The sequence below is a fragment of the Nycticebus coucang genome, chromosome 2 (genome assembly GCF_027406575.1).
Source record: "Nycticebus coucang isolate mNycCou1 chromosome 2, mNycCou1.pri, whole genome shotgun sequence".
NCBI classification, from domain to species: domain Eukaryota; kingdom Metazoa; phylum Chordata; class Mammalia; order Primates; family Lorisidae; genus Nycticebus; species Nycticebus coucang.
The window spans coordinates 144,155,978-144,181,924 of NC_069781.1; the positions used below are offsets into that span (position 1 = coordinate 144,155,978).

General features: G+C 41.9%; 1 protein-coding gene across 10 annotated transcripts in view; it reads right to left on the reverse strand.

Moving 5' to 3' along the window:
- The window catches only part of HERC2 (HECT and RLD domain containing E3 ubiquitin protein ligase 2), a 275,737-nt gene that overhangs the window by 234,310 nt on the left and 15,480 nt on the right, over nucleotides 1-25,947 (reverse strand). For 3 of the 10 annotated variants that reach the window (XM_053582027.1, XM_053582029.1, XM_053582032.1), the window contains exons 1-3: nucleotides 19,751-19,862; nucleotides 19,037-19,139; nucleotides 2,959-3,073 (exon numbers count right to left, since the gene is read on the reverse strand). In XM_053582027.1, coding sequence (XP_053438002.1) covers nucleotides 2,959-3,073; nucleotides 19,037-19,108 — 187 coding nt within the window. In that variant the 5' untranslated portion in view covers nucleotides 19,109-19,139; nucleotides 19,751-19,862. Of the gene's footprint in view, nucleotides 1-2,958; nucleotides 3,074-19,036; nucleotides 19,140-19,750; nucleotides 19,866-25,947 lie in introns of those variants that run through there. The other 7 variants (XM_053582026.1, XM_053582024.1, XM_053582035.1 and 4 more) reach the window with 6 other exon arrangements.

Here is a 25,947-nt window from a genome sequence, read left to right on the forward strand (position 1 = left end):
CCACACAGAGTGAGTGACTGTGAAAGAAAGCAATCAAGCAAACTAAAAGAAAACCCCCCAAAATGAAAACAAAATTGCAGATTTAAGGGATTTCTACTGTAATCTATATTTTCTTCACATTTGGCTATAACTGACATTAAAATAAATCTAAAAGCTGGGCGTGGTGGCTCACAACCATAATCCCAGCACTCTGGGAGGCCAAGGCAGGTGGATTGTTTGAGCTCACAAGTTCAAGCCCAGCCTGAGCAAAAGCAAGACCTCGCCTCTATTAAAAATAGAAAAACTGAGGCAAGAAGATCGCTTGAGCCCGAGTTGGAGGCTGCTGTGAGCTATGACCATGGCACTCTACCCAGTATGACAAAGTGAGACTCTGACTCAAAAATAAATAAATAAAACTAAAAAACTGATTGATATATATAAATCTATTGATAAAATAAATAAAACTAAAAAACTGATTTATATATATAAATCTATCTCCAAATAATTTCTTTTTTTTTTAGACAAAGCCTAAAGCTGTCACCCTGAGTAGAGTGCTGTTGCATCACAGTTCACAGCAATCTCCAACTCCTGGGCTCAAGCGATTCTCCTGCCTCCACCTCCCAAGTAGCTGGGACTACAGGTGCCCGCCACAACGCCTGGCTATTTTTTGGTTGCAGCTGTCACTATTGTTTGGCGGGCCGGGCTGGATTCGAACCCGCCAGCTCAGGTGTACGTGGCTGGTGCCTTAGCCGCTTGAGCAACAGGCGCGAAGTCCAAATAAAGTATTTCTAATAATAAACAGCACACATACCACACTAAAAATAGAAACTTTTACTTAATGCCAAAAATGTCCTCCAAAACCCCATTCAGTTGGAACCTACATAAAGAACAATTAGGCTTTGCTTTGTAATTACATCATTTTTAAAAGAACAAAGGAAAAAAATGATCAATTGTAGTGAATAAAAAATATACTTTGGGTTTTTCCATGTAAGTAGTAGAGCATCTTTAAGACCTATTGTTTCATGGGCAACACTTTGGGAAACATTGTTTTATTATACTGGAAGGCTAAAAAGTAGTATAAAACTTTTACAGAATGGGCCGGGTGCGGTGGTTCACACCTATAATCCCAGCACTCTGGGAGACCAAGGCAGGTAGATCTCCTGTGCTCAGGAGTTTGAGACCAGCCTGAGCAAAAGCGAGACCCTATCTCTACTAAAATGAGGCAAGAGGATCACTTGAGCCCAAGAGTTTGAGAATGCTGTGAGTTATGATGCCACAGCACTCTACCAAGAGGGACTGAGACTCTGTCTAAAAAAAAAGAAAAAATATACATATAATATATACACACAGAATGTACTACTGGTATACACACAAAGAAAGAGAATCAAAAGCATTATGCAGAGTGAAAACAGCCAGACATAAAAGAACACACATGACTACATGACTCCATTCATGGGAAGTTCTAGAACGAACAAAACTATCAGATCAGCCAATGCCTTTGGGCAGTAAGGACAGCCATAGACCCCAAAAAGGCTCAAGTGAGTAATAAAAGGTTTAGGTTACCTTCTCAACACTCATGGAATGGTAAACTTAAAATGTATTCATTGCCATCATACACAAATTTTACCTGTAAGACAAAAACCTAAACCTGAGTTAATGATACATATGGAGTGCCGAAGAGACCCCGGTGAGACAGGTGCATGAATGGATGGACAGAAGGATGTGAATCCAGTAGCCTGTCACCAAGGAGCAAGCCAAAGGCTGGCGGTAAGACCAGGGTAGATGTGTGGCAGCTCACTGTCTAGTCTTTCAGTTATTCTGTTCATGTGCAAAAATTTTCAAACAAAACAGGGATAACTGCTAGATGTTGTAACTGAAAAGACACACTAATATGTTTTTCCATGTGTTTGCAAGTACACACTATCCCAATTCATTCCAAGAAGAGAAGAGGAAATACTTTCTAAAGCAGCTTTATCCACCATGATGACTTCAACTAGTGGGACTAACAAACTTCAGCAATGAATCCCAACCCAAGCTGTTCAGAGGCAATTGAGTTTGGGGTGGGTACAGGCATACATTTCCTTGTCCAGCCTCAACAGTGATTCTGATAACTGATATATCCTGACAAAGTCCAGAACCAACAAACGACAAGAATCTTACTGAGTTTTCATGACCACAGATTATTCACTGGCATTTCCTTGCATAACAAAGGCTTCTTTTTTTTTTAAGACAGAATCTCAAGCTGTCACCCTGGGTAGAGTGCTGTGAAATGACAGCTCACAGCTGTGAGATCCCGCCTCTACTAAAAATAGAGCTCAAACTCTTGGACTTAAGCGATCCTCTTGCCTCAGCTGGGACTACAGGTGCCCGCCACAACACCCAGCTATTTTTTGGTTATAGTTGTCACTGTTGTTTGGCGGACTAGATTCGAACCCTAGCCGCTTGAGTTACAGGTGCTGAGTCAACAAAGGCTTCTAGCATTTTATATACTCCCAAAGGAGAGTCATACAGTTAAAGTTTTGAGAATAATTATTTTCACTCAATCTTGTAATTATATTTATAGTTAGCAAAGGCAAGACCTGTTTCAAAACTTAAAGAAATATCAACCAGTTCCTATAAGCCACAAATCAGACACTAGAAAATACCACCAAAATGCAGCCAGATGGTGTTACAACGAAAATGCCTTTGGTACACATAAAACAATAAAATCCATGTGGTTTTAAATATTAACCATCAAATGAAAAACAAAATTTCATAGAGTTATGTTCAAAAGCTCCCCCATTCCTACAGCACAGGCGCCGCCCCTTACAGAAAAAAATTCTATAAGGGGCAGTGCCTACGGCTCAAAGGAGTAGGGCATATGCCAGAGGTGGCGGGTTCAAACCCAGCCCCGGCCAAAAACTGCAAAAAAAAAAAATTCTGTAAAATACAAATTATGATGATCTTTACAAAGTAAAAAATACTCTTTAAAGGCCTTACCTTTTCTAGGAGGGAGCTCTCCATTCGGGGGTAATTCTGTCCCAGTATATACAATTTCTCCATCTTTAACCATTTCATTCCACAGACCACAGAGCCCATCTCTTGTGAAAGCAAGCTGGCAATGATAAACAAGATAAACTTAAAGAGTGCTCATACTCACCATTCAGTCCTTAAAGAATGATATACAGGGCTTGGCGCCTGTAGCTCAGTGGCTAGGGCACCAGCCCCATACACCTGGAAACAATGACAACTACTAACAAAAAAATAGCCGGGCGCCTATAATCCCCAGCAACTTGGGAGGCTGAGGCAAGAGAATCACTTAAGCTTAAGAGTTTGAGGTTGCTGTGAGCTGTGACACCACAGTAATCTACCCAGGGCGACATAATAAAACTCGTCTCAAAAAAAAAAAAAAAATAGGTTCGGCGCCCATAGCACAGTGGTTATGGCGCAAGCCACATACACCGAGACTGGCAGGTTCAAACCCAGCCCAGTTCAGCTAAAACAACACTGACAACTGCAACAAAAAATAGCGTTCTGGCGGGCACCTGTAGTCCCAGCTACTTGGGAGGCTGAGGCAAGAGAATCACTTTAGCCCAGGAGTTTAAGGTTGCTGTGAGCTGTGACGCCACAGCGCTCTACCGAGGGTAACGTACTGAAACTGTCTCAAAAAAAAAAGAAATAAAATGAAAGTAAAAAAATAATAGATAAGGGTGGCGCCTGTGGCTCAAGGAGTAGGGCGCCGGTCCCATATGCCAGAGGTAGCGGGTTCAAACCCAGCCCCGGCCAAAAACCAAAAAAAGTAAATAAATAATAATAATAATAAATAAAAGATGTATGGGGGAAAAAAATCTCATTTACCCTCATTTATTCCATCATTCAATAATAAATCAATGATTTACTTATTGAATAATAAATTTAAGTATCTAAGAAGTATTGTTAAGTGAAACAAGCACAGTGCATGGGCAACGCCTGCGGCTCAAAGGAGTAGGGAGCTGGCCCCATATGCCAGAGGTGGTGGGTTCAAACCCAGCCCCAGCCAAAAATTGCCAAAAAAATATAAATAGGCACAGTGCATAGGAGTATATATATGCTGACTTTTGTATGAAAACAAGAAAAAAGGACACATACATATGTGTGCACATGCTCTGAAAAGGTAAACCAAGAGAAAATAACATAGATGACCTGTGGGGAGATGAAGAGGGGTTGTAGTGAAGGCAGCAGGGACCACTGAAGGCAAAACTGAGGGAATACTTTGTAGGTCTTTACTTTTAAAACATATAAATGCCAATTTGTACAACTAATCAACACATCGAATCCCATAATGGCATAAATGTATTTATGATCTATGTACGAATGACTTAATAAAAAAAAAATAAAAATACAATTTAAAAAACATATAAATGCTTACATCCTCAAAAATTAATTCATAAAAAAAGCAAAACCTACAACTGGTAACATGCAAATTAACCCATGTATATAAAATTTATCTCCCAACTGCCTAGAAGGCTGAGGCAAGGAGAATCACTTGAGCCCCCAAGAGTTTGAGTCTGATCTGGGCAAGAGAGCAAAACTCCATTTCAATAAAAAAAAAGTTTTTCAACTTTAAGGGATTTTCAAACTATACATCAATACTGCAATTTACTCTAAAGTGATGGTTCTCAACCTTCCTAATACCAAGACCCTTTAATACAGTTCCTCATGTTGTGGTGACCCCCAACCACAAAATTATTTTCGTTGGTATTTCATAACTGTAATTTTGCTATCGTTATGAATCGTAATGTAAATATCTGATATGCAGGATGTGTTTCGGATAGTCTTAGGGGTCGCGACCCAAGCGACCAGAATAGGGAGTGGCTCAGCCCACAACTGGACTACAGCCTCCTGAAACCTAAAGCAGAGGACTGAGCTAAGCCCCAGCCAGACCCCTGACCCACAGAAACTATAAGAGCCTACATAGGTAAAACTTGCTAAATTCCTGGTTATCCCTTGTTACACAGCAATCGAAAACTAAGCGCCCAAATTTGTTTTTGTAGAAACAACAGTCTTCTCTCAGCACTCCTATTTAATATGTCATACCATTAACAAGGTAACTCCCATAAACATACTTGGAACCAAAACACAGGACTCTTGGCAGAAGTACTAGGTGACAGAAAGAGAGGTAAACTCCTTCCTAAAAACTAAGCTATGAGCAGTCAGGGCCTAAGGTCTAACAAGAGCATGGAAAGGCCTGGTTCCACTGTTCACTGCCGGAGGGGAGGCAGCTAAGACCCTCCTCAGAGGTGCTGAGAGGCAAACACTGACCATGCCCCAGTCCCAGGTGTGCTGAATTATACTCCATCTTTAGGAACAATTCAGTTTCAATACAATGGCTGGAGACAAAGGAAGATGGAAAGAGAAATAGAACATTATCAAGAGTGCAAAAACAAGGGATGAAGTAAGCCAAGACAGTGAGAGTGGATTGTTTAAGATGATTTCACATCAAATAGGTCAAATCCAATAAAAAGGGGGACAGAAAGACACAGGGAAGTGAATGAGAATGAGGTCCATTCTAACCAGGATGTGCATTCACCGTAGAGCATGGACATGGAGCTCTCCCCGTGGCCCCACACAGTTAGCAAGAACACAGACCTCAGCAGAGGATGAGGGCTGGAGACTCAGACCTGGGGGTGCTTAGCAAACAGACATGGATTCCCCGGGCACCACACAGTGAGCATGACACAGACCTCAGCCAAGGGCAAGGGCTGAAGACTCAGATTGGGGTGCTCAGCAAACGGACAGAAGGTGATGGCTAGGAGATAATGCCAACACTCAAGGAAAGGGAGAGAACACTGTCCTCAGCCACAACTACACTCGGACATTGCCCCTGACTGGCTAGACTCTGCACATCAGTGTTCAGACTATCTACGCTGAGAAACACTGGTGTTCCAGGCCAGGCACAGTGGTTCACCATCCCAGCGCTTTGGGAGGCCAAGGTGGGTGGACTGCTTGAGCTCAAGAATTCCAGACCAGCCTGTTTCTAAAAAAAAATAGCCAGCGTTGAGTCAGGCGCCTGGCTCTCACCTATAATCCTAGCACTCTGGGAGGCCAATGTGGGTGAACTGCCTGAGCTCACAGGTTCAGGACCAGCCTGAGCCAGAGCGAGAACCATCTCTAAAATAAATACCCGGGCATTGGGGTGGTGCCTGTGGCTCAGTGAGTAGGGCATCGGCCTCATATACTGGAGGTGGCAGGTTCAAACCCGGTCCCAGCCAAAAAAAAAAAAGAAACAGCCAGGCATTGTGCTTATAATCCCAGCTACTTGGGAGGCTGAGACAAGACAATCACTTAAGCCAGTGGTTCTCAACCTTCCTAATGCCGTGGCCCTTTAATACAGTTCCTGGGTCGTGACCCTCAGGTTGAGAACTGCTGACTTGAGCCCAAGAGTTTGAGGTTGCTGTGAGCTATTACAACACAGCACTGTACTGAGGGGAACATAGTGAGACTCTGTCTCAAAAAATAAAAAAAATAAAAAAAAAAATAACCAAGCCAAGGAGGAAAGCCTTGTACATGGAAACAAGAACAATTACTGTAGCCCATGCTCCCATCACTTGGGTAATGCAGGGAGGGAAAAGGATAGGACAGAAACTGTGTGGGTGACAAAGAATTCATTTTTGGATTGTGGAGAATGGACTTCTGGAGAGACACAGACTGTGGAAGCCTCCTAAGAACTGACGACTCAAAGATGGAAACTAGGCACAGATTCAAATAAACACCATTAAAGGGACAACAGCTTGGGCACTGTAAAGGATTCAGAGGACAGAGGAACTTTACTAAGGCAATAAAGCAAGCTTTCCTGGAGGCGGCCAGGAGGCAGAGAGGGACACAGAGGGAGGCACAAGGTCCTGAAGAGGAAGCAGCCTGGCCACGGTGGAGACAGGGACTGCTAAGGAAATAAAATCACTTCAATTCGCAGAGTATCTGGACAACTGACTCAAATTAGCCCATCTTCATTAGTAGCTGACTTACATAAAAGTTCCCAGTAGGTGATGACACAGGTTTTTTAAATTTTCTTTTGACTTTTTTGGTATAGATCCCAGATGCTTCTAATTGTAGTATTTGGGCTTAGGACTCTTTTCCAATTTGCTCTCACATTATCTCACACCTTTGAAACCATACAGCAAGTAAAGGTGTTTCCATCATCAAAAGAACCCAGCAAGCAGGGAAGGACTGGGCCAACTTGTCTATGTCAGTAATTACTTGGGTCAAGTAAATGAAGCTGTCAGCTGCAGCTCCACACAACACTGAGGCTGTCAAAGAGGTGGATCTGGGAAGAAGCCTAACTCAGACTAAGACACTTCTTCCCACTTCTACCACAACTGCACCCACACCTGCAGCAAGGCAGCCTAGGGGAGCCATCGAGCCATCACACAGGTGCCACCTTTAACCCCAAAGAGGATTGGTCAAGCACACCCTAATGCATTTATCAAAATGACTACCCCAAAACTACAGATATAGGCAGTGTAATCCAAAACAGAGTAATCTGACAAATGAATAAACGGCATTTTGCTTAATTTAAGAGCTTAGAGGGGCAGCATGTGGCTCTAAGGGGTAGAGCACTGGCCCCATATGCCGGAGGTGGCGGGTTCAAACCCAGCCCCAGCCAAAAACTGCAAAAAAAAAAAAGAGCTTAGAAAATGTTTTATTTTTCATATCTTTAAAATTTGCCTGAACTGTAATCTGTTCAAATATTTGCAGCTAACTAAAGTAAAGGTATAAGTTTTTTTCCCTTAATCCTGCAGGAAAATAATACACTAAGCATCTGTTGTACTTAGGACAACATACCAATTCCAAAAAGTGCTAGGAACAGGTTCCTATAACAACTGGAAAAGTAGCCAGAACATAAAGAACATCTGCGTGAAGACAATGAAGACGCACAAAGGAGTGAGGACAAGCAAGCTGAGACCCTAGGAAGGAAAGTGGAGAACCAAAGCCAGTAGGGCTGAGACCAGGAAGCCAAGCAGAGCCCTCACTCCCACCCGCAGCAGCACAGGGCCTTCAGCATGGTTAATGCTCCATGTTCTAAGCTGGAACCTCACAGGGCCACACACCAGAAGTACGGTGGGTCACAAGCAGACCAGTCTTCACAGGGAACAAGCCTAACCGTGAGTCCTGTCAGCTCCTGACAGGACTACTAGTACATTTAGCCTAAAATATCCTCTCTAGAGGAAAATACCGTTATCCAGACCTTCAAAGTATCACTGCAGTATTTCACATACAATATCAGGAACACAAAAATAATAATGGAAAAGAGGCAAGACCACTTGAATGAAAATTTTAAAAAATAGAAAATAGAAACAGACCAAGAGCAGATTCTGAAAACAGAAATACAGACACAGACTTTGTACTAAGAACAAAAGCCTGAGGAATAAAGTGAAGCCCTGAAGGTTTACTCAGCAGTCATCAGGTCAGGCAGTAGGTACAGGAAAGGAGAAGAGGGACAAGGAGACACATGAAGGCACGGGCGTGTCACACAAGGGTCTGCCAAAGTCACTTTACATTGTTCAAGGGTTGGAAAATAATCAAAAGAATAATACTTTGACACATGAAAATTATGGCATTCAAATTTCTACATCCATAAAGTTGTACTGAAACACAGCCACACTCACTCATGTTGTGGCTAATTTCCCATGCCAATGGCCAGGGTGACTGGTTACAAAAGAATACATACAGCCCACAAACATACTCAGTACTTGGCAATTTACAGAAAAAGTTTGCCAACCCCTTTGTTAGTACACTGGCCATGTCTCAGAGAGCTGCAGAAACAAGAGATTGTCCAAAAGGCACATTCATTAGGTATGTGGGGCTTTTCCGGAATGTTTGTGAGGGGTGGTGCCTGTGGCTCAGTGAGTAGGGAGCCAGCCCCATATGCCAAGGGTGGCAGGTTTGAACCCAGACCCAGCCAAACTGCAAACAAAAAATAGCTGGGCATTGTGGCAGGCGCCTGTAGTCCCAGCTACTCGGGAGGCTGAGGCAAGAGAATCACCTAAGCTCAAGAGCTAAAGGTTGCTGTGACCTGTGATGCCATGGCACTCTACTGAGGGTGACAGAGTGAGACTCTGTCTCTAAAAAAAAAATAGAATGTTTGTGAGAAAAATCACCCAGTTCCCTTATCTGTCCTTGCCAAGTTGACTCACTGTCCCCACACCTTCCAGGCCATCATCGGCTCCTTGGTAGGCAGGCAGAAAGCTAAGACCCAAGCCTGTATGTGATATATCAGAAGAAACTAGAAATGGAAGAACAGTGAGTCAACCAAGAGAGGAATCTAAGAAGCTGCACACGGTTTCTAAACACACTTTCAAAGTAACTGCATTTAATATTAGTATGTTCAAACAATTAAAAGATCATATTGAGCCAGGTGCAGTGGCTCATGCCTGTAATCCTAGTACTCTGAGAGACTGAGGCAGGAGGATCCCTTGACCTCTGGAGTTCGAAACCAACTTAAGCAAGAATGAGATCTCATCTCTACCAAAAATAGAAAACAATTAGCCAGGATTGGCGCCCATAGCACAGTGGTTACAGCACCAGCCATGTACACCAAGGGTGGCGGGTTCAAACCTACCCTGGGCCAGCTAAAGAACAATGACAACTGCAACAACAACAACAAAAAATACTCGGGCAATGTGGCAGGCGCCTGTGGTCCCAGATACTTGGGAAGTTGTAGCAAGAGAATCGCTTAAGCCCAAGAGTTTGAGGTTGCTGTGAGGTGTGAGGTCACGGCACTCTACCGAGGGCAACATAGTAAGACTCTGCCTCAAAAAAAACAAAAAAGGTGAAAATAATCCAAATGTTCATCAACTGACAGATGGATTCATGAAATGTGACATATCCATGCAATGGCATATTACTCATAAATAAACAGAACACAACACTGATGCCTGTGTGGACCCTGAAAATTATTAACATTGTTAAGTAAAAGGAAACAGCTACAAAGGGCCGTCTTGTCTGTCGTATGATCCATGTACATGAAGTGCCCAAAACAGTCAAATGCACAGTCAGGGTCAACTGTAGATTGGAGGCCGCCTACGGTTGGAGGACGGGAAGAATGGGAGTGACTGCAAATGCATTTCTCTTTTTCTGTCTATTTATCCATTTTTTTGAGACAAAGTCACTTTGTTGCCCTGGGTAGTGTCGTGGCATCACAGCTCACAGCAACCTCAAACTCTTGGGCTCAAGTGATTCTCTTGCCTCAGCCTCCTGAGTAGCTGAGACTACAGGCACCTGCCACACTGCCCAGCTATTTTTAGAAACGAGGTTTTGCTCTTGCACACGCTAGTCTTGAACCCGTGAGCTCAGGGAATCTACCCACCTCGGCCTCCCAAAGTGCTGGGATTATAAGCAAGAGCCACCTCACCCAGCCTCAAACTAAACACTCTAAGTGGATATATTTAATAAATAAGGACCCTCAATAAAACATTTTTTTAGAAGACACGAAAATTCTAGAACTGAAAATTCAACAGTTAAAATTAATAACAATGAATTAGATTGAAACAGATTGGAAGGGGTTAAGCTTCCTCTGCCTGTGAAGGATTAACTCTTTAGAAATTACCCACTTGTGGCCTGGCGAGGTGGCTCATGCCTATAGTCCCAGCCCTCTGGAAGGCCAAGGTGAGTGGACTGCTTGAGCTCACGGGTTCAAGACCAGCCTGAGCAAGAGCAAGACCCCCTCTTTAAAAAAAAAATAGCTGGGCATTGTGGCGGGCACTGGTAATGCAAGCTGCTTGGGAGGCTGAGACAAGAGGATTGCTTGAGCCCAAGTGTTTCAGGTTGCTGTGCCAGGGCACTCTACCAAAGTGAGACCGTCCCAAAAAAAAAAAAAAAAAAAAAGAAATTATCTCCTTGCTGTAATCAACTAGAAAACTAGATAGGATACATCACACAGCTATTTTCAGTGGACAACAGAAAGCCCAGAACTGTGATCCCTAAGGGAAGTGAAACACTGTCCAGAAACAAGCTTCCAGATTGCAGCCCAGGAAGAGGGAACCCAAATAGAACCCAGAAGTCTTGTGTTGAGACTGACCAGCCAACAAGAGAAAGGAAACTCTGCAAATGCAGGGTTTACACCTTGTGCACATTCCTTGTGTACTCTGGCTGAAGGCCAATCTGGGTCCAGACTGAGAAAACTACCCAAGGATGAGCCAACAAGCACGAGAATCCCCAGGACTCATGCAGTGTGGGTAAAGCTTGTGTTTCAAAAAACGGGGTTGGAAAGACCTCCCAATACACCGATGAGGCAGAGTCCTAAAAAGAATCTTGTTTTAGTAGTGTGAATAAATTAGCTCAAGAGTAAAGGCTGTAGATCAGCGCTAACAAAATTAAGATTAAACTTTGAAAAGTGGCCGGATGCAGTGGCTCATGCCTGCAATCCCAGCACTCTGGGGGGCTGAGGCGGGTGATCACCTGAGCTAACCGGTTCAAGACCAGACTGAGCAAGAGCCAAGACCCTGTTTCTAAAAATAGCTGGGCATTGTGGCAGCTGCCTGTAGTCCCAGCTACTTGGGAGGAGGAAACAAGGGAATTGCTTGAGTCCAAGAGTTTGAGGCCGCTGTGAGGTCATGAAGCCATGGCACTCTACCCAGGATGACAAAGTGAGACTCTGTCTCCAAAAACAAATAATTAAATGAAAATAAACTTTGAAAAGAGCAAATCGATCCCAAGTTACTTACATGCATGCCAAAATAAAACTAATGTTCTTTAAGGAACAAAATCCAACATAGACTATAATATTATATAATATCCAGCATTCAATCAAAAATTAGCAGGCATGCAAATATCCTCATAACTAGAGCTATCTATCAATAGAAATGACAGAATCAACCAACAGAAACATATCCAGAAGCAACAGAGATGATGCAACCAGCAGACCAGGACATTAAAAGTCTATGATAGTTATGTTACCTGTGCTCAAAAATAAAGGAGAATGTGGATGTTATAAGGAATAAAACAAGATATAAAAAAGACGTGGAAGAACCTCAAAGTGAAAACTCCAATAAATGAGATTAACATTATGCACAATGTCTACACATAGAACCTGTTTCCCTGAAAATAAGACAGTGTCTTCTTTTAAGGTGTGCTCCCAAAGATGCACTAGGTCTTATTTTCAGGGGACGTCATATCTTTCCTGTAAGTAGGTCTTATTTTCAGAGGATGTCTTATTTTCGGGAAAACAGGGTAGCTACTATAACCTATGCTCTTTCCCTTTTAACACTTATGTAGTCTAGGTTTTATGTGTACCTATAAGTTTTGTTTTGTTTTTAGAGACAGGTCTTACTCTGTCACCCAGGCTAGAGTGCAATGGCACAATCATAGCTCACTGCAGCCTCAAACTCCCAGCCTCAAGTGATCCTCCTGCCAAGTAGCTGGGACTGTAGGCACATGTCACCATACCCAGCTAAGTTTTAGTAGACATGGGGTCTCGCTATGTTGCCCAGGCCTCAAGCAAACCTTACCTCAGCCTCCCAGACTCCTCTAGGATATAGGTATGAGTTACTTTGCCCAGCTCCTAACTACAGTTTAATGCCTACTTCCAATCCGATGTCCATCTACATTCAATTGTCTGAAGATGTTTTTCTACTCAATTCCTTAGAAAGTTTCATGGGAACAGTATCTCCTGAATTGTTCATTAATAAACTTGTCTTTATCTGAAAACTCAGTTTTGCTAGAACATAAAATCTTTGAATCACATTTTCTTTTCCTAGGTTCCTTAAATGTTACTCAGTTTTCTAGAATTGTTGTCAAAGTCTGATGGTAAACTCATTTCTTTTCCCTGATAACTATGATTAGTCTTTGCCAAGAACCAGAACTAAATGTTAGATCTTTTAAAAGGAAAAAAAAAAAAGACTAATGTAAGTTATAAAACACTGACAAGATTGATCCAAAATATAGGGATGACACAATCAAAATCATAGATAAAAAAGTGAGCAATGCTATCTATCCTACAGACATGAAAGTCATTACAAAAAGTCATCACAATTTTATCCCTAGTCAGGCATTATGGTGTGTGCCTGCAGTCCCAGCTACTTAGGAGGCTGAGGCAAGAGAATAACTTAAACCAAGAGGTTGCTGTGAGTTGTGATGCCACGGCACTCTACCGAGGGCGACATAATGAGACTCTGCCTCAAAAAAAAAAAAATTATCCTAATTACTTTGAAAATTTAGAGGTATTTGCTAAATAGCAACTTTGTATGAAGTCTTGAAAAAGTCTTTGAAAAGATTCTGGCAGCAAGGAGAAAGGAGGCTGCTAAATATTGGAGGTGGGGGTGCAAATGACAAAGCAAAGAAGGAACTAAACTCCAGGAAGAGAACAGGTGGCACCCTCCTCTGGACTTCCTAGTATTCTGCATGCGCCTCCAAAAGGGCACTCATCACTTTTTATCCCGTTAACCCAGGGACAAGCGTCATCTCCAAAGGCAAAAGCTGTTTCCCATTCATCTCTATAGTGTGGTAATGCGACTCTGGGCTGGGCCTGCTTCTTGAGTTACTACTATGTTGAGCAGCAGTTCCAGCCCTGGTGGAACTCAGTGGTGCACAGTGAGCAACATCTGCCAGCCCTGGGCATCTCACTCACACACTCACATCACTTTACACCATCCCTGTCTATCCGGCTTCCTAACTGGACCATGGCAGCTTCTGGGTAGGATCTGCTTTAAATCCTCATATCCCTGATGCTTATGACACTGACAAGGTACATTTTCAAGAAATGTTTGCAAAATAAATTAGTCCATTTTTACCCTTTAAAACACAAAGATGGAGACCATAAAGGAAAAGTACAATATATAGGAAAATTGTTTGCATGTTAGACTATTATTTTATCATAAGAATATTCCTAGCTCGGTACCTATAGTTCAAGCAGCTAAGGTATGCCAGCCACATACACCAGAGCTGGCGAGTTCAAATATAGCCTGGGCCTGCCAAACAACAATAACAATTACAACCAAAAAATAGCTGGGCGTTGTGGCAGGCACCTGTAGTCCCAGCTACTTGGGAGGCTGAGGCAAGAGAATCGCTTAAGCCCAGGAGTTAGAGGTTGCTGTGAGCTGTGATGCCACAGCATTCTACCCAGGGTGACAGTTTGAGGCTCTATCTCAAAAAAAAAAAAGAATACTCCTAAAAACTACTGAAATTATATAATTCTAAATTAGCAAACATCAATATTGTACAGTAAATTCAGTTATAGTATTCTAAATAGCCGTATGATAAATGTTGCAAAAATATATACTGCTTTTTTTCATCCCTCTTCAAGTTCTCCATAAAGAAAGATGTGGTACTGAAAATGACATTGTTTGGGTAGACATAAACATTACTAAAAAGACACAATGAGACATTTTGTCTTTTGGGTATTTTTTCTCCTAAAAAAGAAACAATAGAGTCAAGTTACCAACTGAACTTTTTTTTTTTTTTTTAATACCCGCACAGGACATCTAAATTGACAATGCTGCACAATGCTTTGAATTAACCTGACAAAAGGTCACACACAGCATCACCAAACGCTTTTATCATGGAATTTTTTTTTTCTGAGACAGAGTCTCACTCTGTCACCCCCTGTAGATTGTCCTGGTGTCATAGCTCATGGCAACCGCAAACTCCTGGGCTCAAGTGATCCTCTCGCCTCAACCTCCCAACTAGCTGGGACTACAGGCACACATCACAGCACCCAGCCAGTTTTTCTGTTTAGTAGAGATGGGGTCTTGCTCTTGCTCAAGCTGGTCTTCAACTCCTGAGCCAAGCGATCCACCTGCCTCAGCCTCCCAAAGTGTTGGGATTACAGGCGTGAGCCACCATGCCTGGCCTATCATGGAATTTTGAAAATAAAAATTTTTCTATTGAGGCAGCTACATGTGGATGCTGGAGGCAAAGAGTACCTTTTAGAATCTAGCCCAAAACACCAATTGTTACTTCTATTTAAAAAATTATCTTATTGGTGGGACCTGTAGCTCAGTGGGTAGGGCGCCGGCCACATACAAACATCCAGGCTAGCAGGTTTGAACCGGGCCCAGGCCAGCTAAACAACAATGACAAATGCAACAAAAAAATAGCCAGGCGTTGTGGCGAGCGCATGTAGTCCCAGCTACTTGGGAGGCTGAGACAAGAGAATCACTTAAGCCCAAGAGTTTGAGGTTGCTGTGAGCTGTGATGCCACAGCACTATCAAGCATAACATAGTGAAACTATCTCAAAGGAAAAAAGAATTTTTTATTTCTACATGTCATTATCAAGTGGATTATTAATCAGAAAACTTACTAAAATTTACCAAGATGTTCATTTACACATTTTAAAACTCATTTACACATTTCAATACTAATTTTACATTTACATTAAATTTACACATTTAATACTAATATTTCTAAGTATAAAGTGACTATACTCAATAAATTTAATTTTAAAAGCTTACTTTTATGTTTAATCATTTGAAATTGATGATTAGGGGTGGCGCCTGTGGCTCAAGGAGTAGGGCGCCGGTCCCATATGCCAGAGGTGGCGGGTTCAAACCCAGCCCTGGCCAAAAAAAACCACAAAAAAAAAAAAAAAAAAAAAAGAAATTGATGATTAGAAGACAAATAAATAGTTCCAGTTTAACTACTGATATACTCAAATGCTCTAATGAAGTAGAAGGCATTATGCTAATTGAAAAAAGCCAATATTAAAAGTCACATATACTATGACAATCTCACAGTAACAAAATTAAAGAGATAAAGAACAGATTAGTGGTTCCCAGGACTTAGAGATGGTGGCAGGAGGAGAGTATGAGTATGTGTGACCACAGAGGGGCGAGGGGCAGCAGGAGGGAGATCTTTGTAGTGAAGAAACAGATTCTGTATCCTAACTGCAGTAGCTGTTACATGAGCAGGCACATTGGATGGAATGGCACAGAACTACACACACACTGCAACCAATGATATTTACAGGTTTTGTTACTGTACCATAGTTATATGAGATTCACCCGCTGGGAGAGTTTGGATAAAAAGTACATAGTGACTTTTCTACTTTCTTTACAACCTCCTTGTGTGTCTATTATTATTTCAAAATAAAAAGTAAAAAAAAAAATTGCCTCATGTGTATCTAATTTCATGCACCACTTCAAAGAATCCAAAAATAGAACTGTAGGAAATTCATCTGAGTGCAGCTTATGCAAGAAAGGGCAGGATAATTCCCATTCTGGATTCATGCTCAAAGACATGCCCTCAGCCTTATATCAAGACAAGCAAATATTCATGTCTTAAGAACCAAAAACTTTTGAGATACAATGCATATTTTCTACAGTTCTTAATGTTTAAATGACTTTTGGGTTCACTGAAAAATTAGCGATCACATCAGATAGCTATTTCACTATAAAAATAAGAAGTGATGCAACTCCCACTTTTCAGTTCTGTATTTTAATGCCTCTTCCAGAAAGTAGTGAAGGGAAGTGAGAGCCGGATGGGCACTGGGCGACTCTGTGCCTCACTGAGGAAAAATAACTAAACATGGGCAAAGGAGATCCTAAGAAGCCAAGAGGCAAAATGTCATCATATGCATTCTCTGTGCAAACTTGTCAGGAGGAGCACAAGAAGAAGCACCCAGATGCTTCAGTCAACTACTCAGAGTTTTCTAAGTGCTAAGAGAGGCTGGAAGACCATGTCTGCTAAAGAGAAAGAAAAATTAGAAGATATGGCAAAGGCAGACAAGGCCCGTTATGAAAGAGAAATGAAAACCTATATCCCTCCTAAAGGGGAAACAAAAGAGAAGTTCAAGGATCCCAATGCACCCAAGAGGCCTCCTTCAGCCTTTTTCTTGTTCTGTTCTGAGTATCGCCCAAAAATCAAAGGAGAACATCCTGGCCTATCCATTGGTGATGTCGCAAAGAAGCTGGAGAAGATGTGGAATAACACTGCCGCGGATGACAAGCAGCCTGATGAAAAGAAGCCTGCAAAACTGAAGGAAAAAATACGAAAAGGATATTGCTGCATACCGAGCTAAAGGAAAGCCTGATGCAGCAAAAAGGGAGTCGTCAAGGCTGAAAAAAGCAAGAAAAACAAGGAAGAGGAGGAAGATGAGGAAGATGAGGAAGATGAAGATGATGAGGAAGATGAAGATGATGATGATGAATAAGTTGGTTCTAGCACAGAACCAACTTTCTTGTCTATAAAGCATTTAACCCCCCTGTACACAACTCACTCCTTTTAAAGAAAAAAATTGAAATGTAAAAAAAGAAAGTAGTGAAGGAAAACATGGTGATTCAAGTAACTCCACACAACAATCAGAAGAGTGTTGAAAACTTTAAAGTGTTATCTATGTAAAAGCCAGATATGTGTCTGGTACACAAAGAGTCCTGCATTAGAAGCTGGTTGTTGCAGGGCCCCAGACTTGACTCGCCTAACAGCCTAACCATCAAAAAGTCAAGGATTAGGGCACCATCTGTAGCTCAGTGGGTAGGGCGCTGACCACATACACTGATGCAGTGGGGTTCCAACCCTGCCCAGGCCAGCTAAAACAACAATTACAACTACAACAACAACAAAAAAAAAGCTGGGCATTATGGCGGGCGCCTATAGTTCCAACTACTCAGGAAGCTGAGGCAAGACGATAACTTAAGCCCAACAGTTTGAGGTTGCTGTGAGCTGTGACGCCACAGCACTCTACCGAGGGCAACAAAGTGAAACTCTGTCTCTTAAAAAAAAAAAGAGACCCTGTCTCTACTAAAAAATAGAAAAGAATTATCCAGTGGCATGCGTCTATAGTCCCAACAACTAGAGAGGCTAAGGTGGGAGGGATCACCTGCAAGCAGGAGTTTGAAGCTGCTGTTGAGTTATGATGATGTCACTGCACTGTAACCTGAGCAACAGAGGGAGAACCTGCTTCACAACCAACAAAAAAAAAAAAGAAGGAAAAGAATTAGGAAGGGACAATAACACTTCCCCACAAGTATCTATGATCTGCTTACAGACTACATGACTTGAACAGTCAAGTAAGATTTTACTATAAAAGGTAGATTACTTGAGAAATACCAATACTTAAAATGATTAACCTCTGAGAAGAAGGAAGAACACATATATACTAGAAAATATTTTAGACACTTCTTTTTACTGGTTATATGGCGTTCCAAAAGTAATTTTTCCAAACGATTTGCAAACAGAATTAGCCTGGGGGGACAAAAAAAAAAATCACTACAGAAATATCACTAGGACTTTTTATTTGATAACTTCCTGACAAGTCAAAACAACAGATACTCAGGCCAACATTCTCTTTCCTTGTGTTCCTAAGGTGAACTTCCAAGCACTCTAAAACAAACAGCTCAAATAAACTAACACTTGTCTCTCCAGAAACACAAACACGAAACCCCAAACCAGGAAGATTCTGTAGACCATAATAAATCCACATGCCACCTCTCCAATTTCCCATACAGTTAATTGAACATCTCAAAACTACCAATAAAAATAACAGTCACCTAAATGTGGTCAGGAATTATATAGACTTCTCAAACAACAGTATTAAAAAAGAAAAACTTTTCCACAACTACATCTCAAGTTTCTTGCATTTAAAAGTAACTAATTAAGGGTGGCTTCTGTGGCTCATTGAGTAGGGCACTGGCCCCATACACTGAAGATGGTGGGTTTAAACCCGGAGCTGGCCAAACTGCAACAACAAAAAAATAGGCAGGCTTTGTGGCAGGCGCCTGTCGTCCCAGCTACTCCAGAGTCTGAGGCAAAAGAACTGCCTAAAGACCAAAAGCTGGAGGTTGCTGTGAGCTGTGATGCCACAGCACTCTACCGAGGGTGACAAAGTGAATATAAAAAACATAAAAAATATTTAAAAATATAAAAAATAAATAAATAAAAACCACATTTTTAAAAAAATGAATAAATGAAAGTAATTAAAATACCACTGCACATAATCTACAAAAATAAACATAAAATGTTACATTGTAAGTTACAGGAAATAAATCTGCTTCTTGAATATAGCAAGATCCAAAAGACATCCCTTTACATACCCTAAAAAAAGCCTCACACCAGAAACTTAAATAGGAAGGCAAGAACACAGCAGGAAAAAGGCATGTCAAACCCTACCTGTATATCTGTCTTCAACCATTTGGAGTCAAGTCGAGCCTGGGCAACCAAAGAGAAAGATTCAGAGGGCATCTTTCCTCCAGGCTCTTCCCAGTTGTGAGGCCTGCAAGTAAAAACAGAAATATCAAATACCTAAAGTATTATAAAATTTTACAAAGACCCTCCTGCAAGGTTTAATATGATTAAAAAAAAAGAAGAAGAAAATCAGAAAAAGGGGAAAGAAGAGTTGGGGGAGGGGAGTAGGCGGATAAGAGAGGGAAATATGGAGAGAGGGAGGAGGAGGGCAAAGCCCATTTCCAATACAGGTAGGGCTCGCCCAGTTTCTGAACCACGCGGGCGAGACCTTGAGAACAGCCGGTCATAGGCGACCAAGTCACAATGTCAACCCCTTTCGCTTAAATCCCAAAGGTGTACACATAAACAGAAGACAGGAAGCCCATCCTTTCAACGACAGATGACACCAGTATGCATCTGCCGCTTTAGCCTGGACCAGCGCATGGAGCGTGAAACAAATAATCAAAAATCAAGTCAGCAGAAAAATCCACAACAATCACTTAGACATGGACAAACAGCCGGAACCCGCGCGGCGGACGGTCCGGCCGCCAGGCCAACGCCCGCCGCCCCGACTAGACCGCCCCGGCCCCGGGCCCGCAGCGCTCCCGCCGCCGGCCGCCCTTGGGCCCCCGGAGAAGGACCTGAAGCGCAGCGACCCACCCTCCAGCGTGCGAACACAGCCTCCTGGCCACCTCTAGCTCAGCCGGCGATCGCGATACCGGCGCCTCTCGCGATTCGAGAGGCGGGCCGACACGGACCTGCCGCCCCGACACCCAGCCAATCGCAGTGAGGCAGGTCCGCCGTCACAGCCAATGGGGAAGAGGAACCAATTCGCAACTCCTCTCGACTCTCCAGCTTCCTTACAATCCTACTCTTCTTCCTCCTTGGAGCTTCCTATTGCTACCAGAGCCAACCGCACGCGCCGGAAGGAGGGACTTCCGTCGCACGCACGCACGAGAGTTCGCCAGGTCGCTGAGGGCTACCGGTAACTCTGGCGGGTGGTACGGATGGCTGTGCAGGTCAGGTGGTGGGATAGACGCCCCTGAACATCTCGGGGTGCACGCTTCGCCGGGCAGACCTCGATGAGCCAGTGCTCATGAAACAATTTAAAAATTGGAAATAATTGAAATCATATGAAGTATGTTCTCTGATAGTGGAATTAAACTGCAAATCAACAAATAGGACAGTCTGGAAACACTTGTTTAAATTAAACATCTCATGTCTAAGTAATCTATAGGTCACAGAAGAAATGTCAAAGGTAATAGAAAATATTTTTTAAAGGACAGCGCAAAAACACACACACCATTTTGTGGGGTTTGGTGTATTTATTGAGTAATGATATCAATGGATGAAACTACCAAACTTAACCAAAGGATGATAGGACACTTTGCCATGGAGGGGGTAGTCATCACCTAAACCCACTGAACCAGCACCGCTAAAGTGGAACAGTCAGGCACTGGGTGCCTCCAGATTCAGTGCAATAAAAATTACTAGCACCATCTATTATGCATTTTTTAATGTTAAAAAGTAGATCCTACTTAGCGCTCTGGGAGGCCGAGGTGAGTAGATCACCTGAGCGCAGGAGTTCAAGACCAGCTTCAGCAAAGAGAGTCCCTTTCTCTACTAAAAATAGAAAAACCGGTGGCACCTGTGGCCCATTTGGTAGGGCTCCAGCCCCATACACCGAGGGTGGCCGGCCTCAGACAAACTGCAAAGAAACAATAGCCGGGTGTTGTAGTGAGCGCCTGTGGTCCCAGCTACCTGGGAGGCTGAGGCAAGAGAATCTCCTAAGCCCAAGAGCTGGCGGTTGCTGTGAGCTGTGACACCAGGGCATTCTACCAAGGACGACATAGTGAGACTCTGTCTGTAAAAAATAATAATAATAATAAATTAAATAAATGAAAATAGAAAAACTAGTAGGGCATTCATTCTGATGGGCACCTGGACTCCCAGCTACCAGAGAGACTGAGACAAGGGGATCACTTGAACCCAGGACTTTGAGGTTGCTTTGAGCTATGACTCCACAGCACCCTACAGGGGGGACAGAGTGAAACTCTGTCTCAAAAAATAATAGTAAAATAAACAGTAGAACCTGAATCTAATCAAACGGTTAAAAGTAGTGTCCAGTTTATAAAAAATACAGCAGATAAAGGAACAAATTACACACCGGAGAAAAGGGCAGACAGACTGCATTAGTTATCCATTGCTGCATAAATAATGTATCACAAAGATAGAGACCTAAAAGAAATGCATGTGTATTATGTCAATTTTCTTGACATAATACAATACAAAAGGAGTTGGTGGGCCTTACCTGGGCCTTAAAAGTTGCATAAACTACAATCAAAATACTGAATAGAATGATTTTTAACATTGAAAAAAAATCATCTACTTGAAATTTATTTAGTCATAAGTTATAATGAATGGATCCAATTTAATTTTTCCTATATGATTACCTGGTTGCCCACAGCATATCTATTAACATTTTTCAGCAGGGAAGAGTTTAGGAAATTCTAAGCAAGTTTAAAGCTTCAGGAGTTCCTCGTGCGTTAAAAATTAATACAATCGGGCAGCACCTGTGGCTCAGTGGGTAGGGCACCAGCCGCATATACCCAGGGTGATGGGTTCAAACCTGGCCCCAGCCAAACTGCAACAAAAAATAGCCAGGCATTGTGGCAGGTGCCTGGAGTCCCAGCTACTCTGAAGGCTGAGGCAGGAGAATAACCTAAGCCCAGGAGTTGGAGGTTGCTATGAGCCGTGAGGCCATGGTACTCTGCTGAGGGTGACAAACAGAAAACTCCGTCTCAAAAAAAAAAAAAGTTAATACAATCAATCTTTAGGCTTTGGTATACCTAGTTTATCCACTCAACTAACTTTTAGGAGCAGACTTCCTTGACTTTAGTTGATTTCTTAGTTGGGGAAGCTATTACTGCAAACATACAACAGGAAAAAAAATGAAAGCAGTATTAAAAAATGAAAAGGAGGCAAGGTACAGTGACTCACACCTGTAATCCCAGCACTCTGGGAGGCCAAGGTGGGAGACTTCTTGAGCTCAGGAGTTTGACACCAGCCTGAGCAAAGGTACACCCCATCACTCAAAAAATAGCCAGGTATGGTGGTAGGCACCTGTACTCACAGCTACTCGGAAGGCTGAGGCAAGAGGAACACCTGAGCCCAAGAGTTGAAGGTTTCTATGAGCTATGACCCCATGGTACTCTTCCGAGGGTGACAATGTGAGACTCTATCACAAAAAAAATTAATTAATTAAAAATGAAACAGAATAAGAAAACTCCACGATAAAAATTTAGAATTTTTCAGCCATGTACACTGGATCACAGCTGTAATCCTACCACTTTGGGCATTCAAGGCAGGAAGACCTCTTGAGCTCAGAAGTTCAAGACCAGCCTGAGCAAAAGCAAGATCCCATTTCTACAAAAATAGAAAAACTAACTGGACATCCTGGTGGACACCTATAGTCCCAGCTACTAAGGAGACTGATGCAGGAGGATTTCTGGAGACCAAGACCAGGAGTTTGAGGTTGCTGTGAGCTATGATGACACCACTGTACTCAAACTAGGACAACAGAGCTTGACTCTGTCTCAAAAAAAAAAAAAAGAAAAAGAATTTTCTTTGGGATGCTATTCAGAAAAGATTAGCATAGCAGGCCTGAGGTTACTGTCCTTAAAGAAGGCTTCTTATAGTTTGCTGTTGGCTGACATCTGGGAACTTGGAGAGCCTGCTCATCAGTGCCTAACTGCACTAGGGCCCTGATTTTCAAACAGTGTGCCCCGGCACACAGATGTGCCATGAGAGGATCTTAGGTATGCCACAAAAGAAAAAAAAATTTTTTTGAGACAGAGTTTCACTTTGCCACCCTCAGTAGAGTGCCGTGCGTCACAGCTCACAGCAACCTCCAACTCTTGGACTAACATGATTCTCTTGCCTCAACCTCCTGAGTAGCTGGGACTACAGGGTGCCACGAAAATTTTTAAAGATCATTAATTAAATTATTTTGTATACTCTTTTATTACTAATTTTTATTAATCAACATAATTTAAGCATGCCACAGAAATTCAACAATAGATTCAACTGTGCTGTGAGATAAAAAAGGATGAAAAATACTGCTCTAGGATATCTGAGATTTAGGGGTATGACTGATCACTGGTAACAGTCTCTCAACTCCTGGACCCTGGGAAACTCACCAAATCACCAACATACCAACTCACAGCTGGTGTTATAAGTCATTGCTGGAACAAGTAAGCACATGCCATAGGAAGCACAGTCCTTCTTTTCTCCAGACTTTGCCCCCATGGACCTTTTTCCTTTGTTAATTTCACTTTGTTTCCTTTATTGTAATAACTCACAGCTATGAGTGTGATATGTGCTGTGTCCTGTGAATCCTTCTGGTGATACATCAAACCTCAGGGTTCTCTTCATGACACCTGACTCAGATAATTTTTAAGAATATAAATAAGAACTGATAGTCCCAGCTTCTTATTTATAGAGGGAAGGCTGAGGGAAGAGGACCGCTTGAGCCCAGGAGAGTTTTTTGTTTTGAGGGGGGATTTGAGACAGTCTTACTTTGTCACTCTTCATAGAGTGCTGCGGTGGCATAGCTCACAGCAACCTCCAACTCCTCGGCTCAAGTGATTCTCTTGCACAAATGGCTGAGATGTCAGAAATCAAATTCAGAATCTGGATTGCAGATAAGATTAATAGAATAGAGGTAAAGTTGGAATTAGAAATTCAAGAAGCATTTCAAAAGTTGTCTCAGGAATTCAATGAATTCAAAGACAAAATGATGAAAGATTTTGACACATTGAGATGAGAATTTGCAGCCCTCAAAGATCTGAGAAATACAGTAGAATCCCTTAATAACACAATTGAGCAAGCAGAAGAAAGGAATTCTGATATTGAAGACAAAGCTTTTGAATGCTCCCAAACTCTCAAAGAGGAAGAAAAATGGAGAGCAAAAACAGATCATTCTCTCATAGAGCTCTGGGATAATTCAAAGAAAACTAATATTCACCTTATAGGAATCCCTGAAGGCAACAAAGTTGCTTCACAAGGCACAGAGGCTCTTCTTTATGAGATTATGAAGGAGAACTTTCCAGACACGCCAAGAGATTCTGAAATTCAGATAGCAGACAGTTGCAGAACCGCAGCAAGACTCAACCCAAAAAAGACATCTCCTGGGCACATTATATAATAAACTTCACCAAAGTTAAAATGAAGGAGAAAATTCTGAAAGCAGCCAGACGTAAGGAAACCATAACCTACAAGGAGAAGAATATTAAAATGACTGAAAATCTCTCTCCTGAAACCTTTCAAGCTAGAAGAGGGTGGTCATCGACTTTTAATCTCCTAAAACAAAATAACATTCAACCCAGGATCCTGTATCCAGCGAAACTGAGTTTCAATTATGATGGAAAGATTAAATACTTTAATGACATTCACATGTTGAAGAAATTTGGCATAACTAAACCAGCACTCCAGGACATTCTCAGACTTATCCTCCATAATGACCAGCACAATCCTCCACCACAAAAGTAAACTCGCTCAGAAACTTTTTATCAAATTCCAATTTCCACAGTGATGAAAAGATTAAAAATGTCCACTGGACATTGGAAAAAATGCGATACCCAAAATTCTACCAAGCTTACCAATATTTACAATTAATGTGAATGGCTTAAATTGTCCTCTAAAGATGCAGAGGTTGCCAATTTGATACAAAAACTTTGGCCACATATCTGCTGCATACAAGAATCTCATCTTACCTTAAAAGATAAATATAGACTCAGGGTGAAGGGATGGTCATCTGTATTTCAGGCAAATGGAAACCAGAAAAAAACAGGTGTTGCGATTTTACTTGCAGATACACTAGGCTTTAAACCAACAAAAGTAAGGAAATATAAAGACGGTCACTTCATATTTGTTAAGGGTATCACTCAACATGATAACATTTCAATTATTAAAATTTATGCACCCAACCAGAATGTGCCTCAATTTATAAGAGAGACTGTAACAGACATGAGCAACTTGATTTCCTCCAGCACCATAATAGTTGGACATTTTAACACTCCTTTGGCAATGTTGGATAGATCCCCCAATAAGAAGCTGAGCAAAGAAATTTTAGACTTTAAACTTAACCATTCAACAGTTGGATTTAACAGACATCTACAGAACATTTCATGCTAACAAATCAGAATACACATTCTTCTCAGCAGCCCATGGAAGATACTCCAAAATTGATCAGATCTTAGGTGATAAGTCTAACCTCAGCAAATTTAAAGGAATAGAAATTTTTCCTTCCAGCCTCTCAGACCATCATGAAATAAAAATTGAACTCCATATCAACAGGAATCTGCATACTCATACAAAAATATGGAACTTAGGGCAGCGCCTGTGGCTCAGTGGATAGGGTGCCAGCCCCAATATACCAAGGGTGTGGGTTCAAACACGACCCCGGTGAAATTAAAGCAAAAAATATAGCTACGCATTGTGGCTACTCGGGAGGCTGTGCCAAGAGAACCAACTAAGCTCAAGAGCTAGAAGGTGCTGTGAGCTGTGACACCACGGCACTCTACCCTGGGGGACAAAGTGAGACTCTGTCTCTACAAAAAAAAAAAAAAAAATACATATATATATATATATATATATATGGAAACTAAATAACTTTATGCTGAATAATAGCTGGGTCATAGATGAGATTAAAAAAGAAATTACCAAATTTTTGGAACAAAATGACAATGAAGACACAAATTATCAGAAACTCTGGCATACCTCAAAGGCAATCCTAAGAGGGAAATTTATACCACTGCAAGCCTTCCTCAAGAGAATTAAAAGAGAGGAAGTTAACA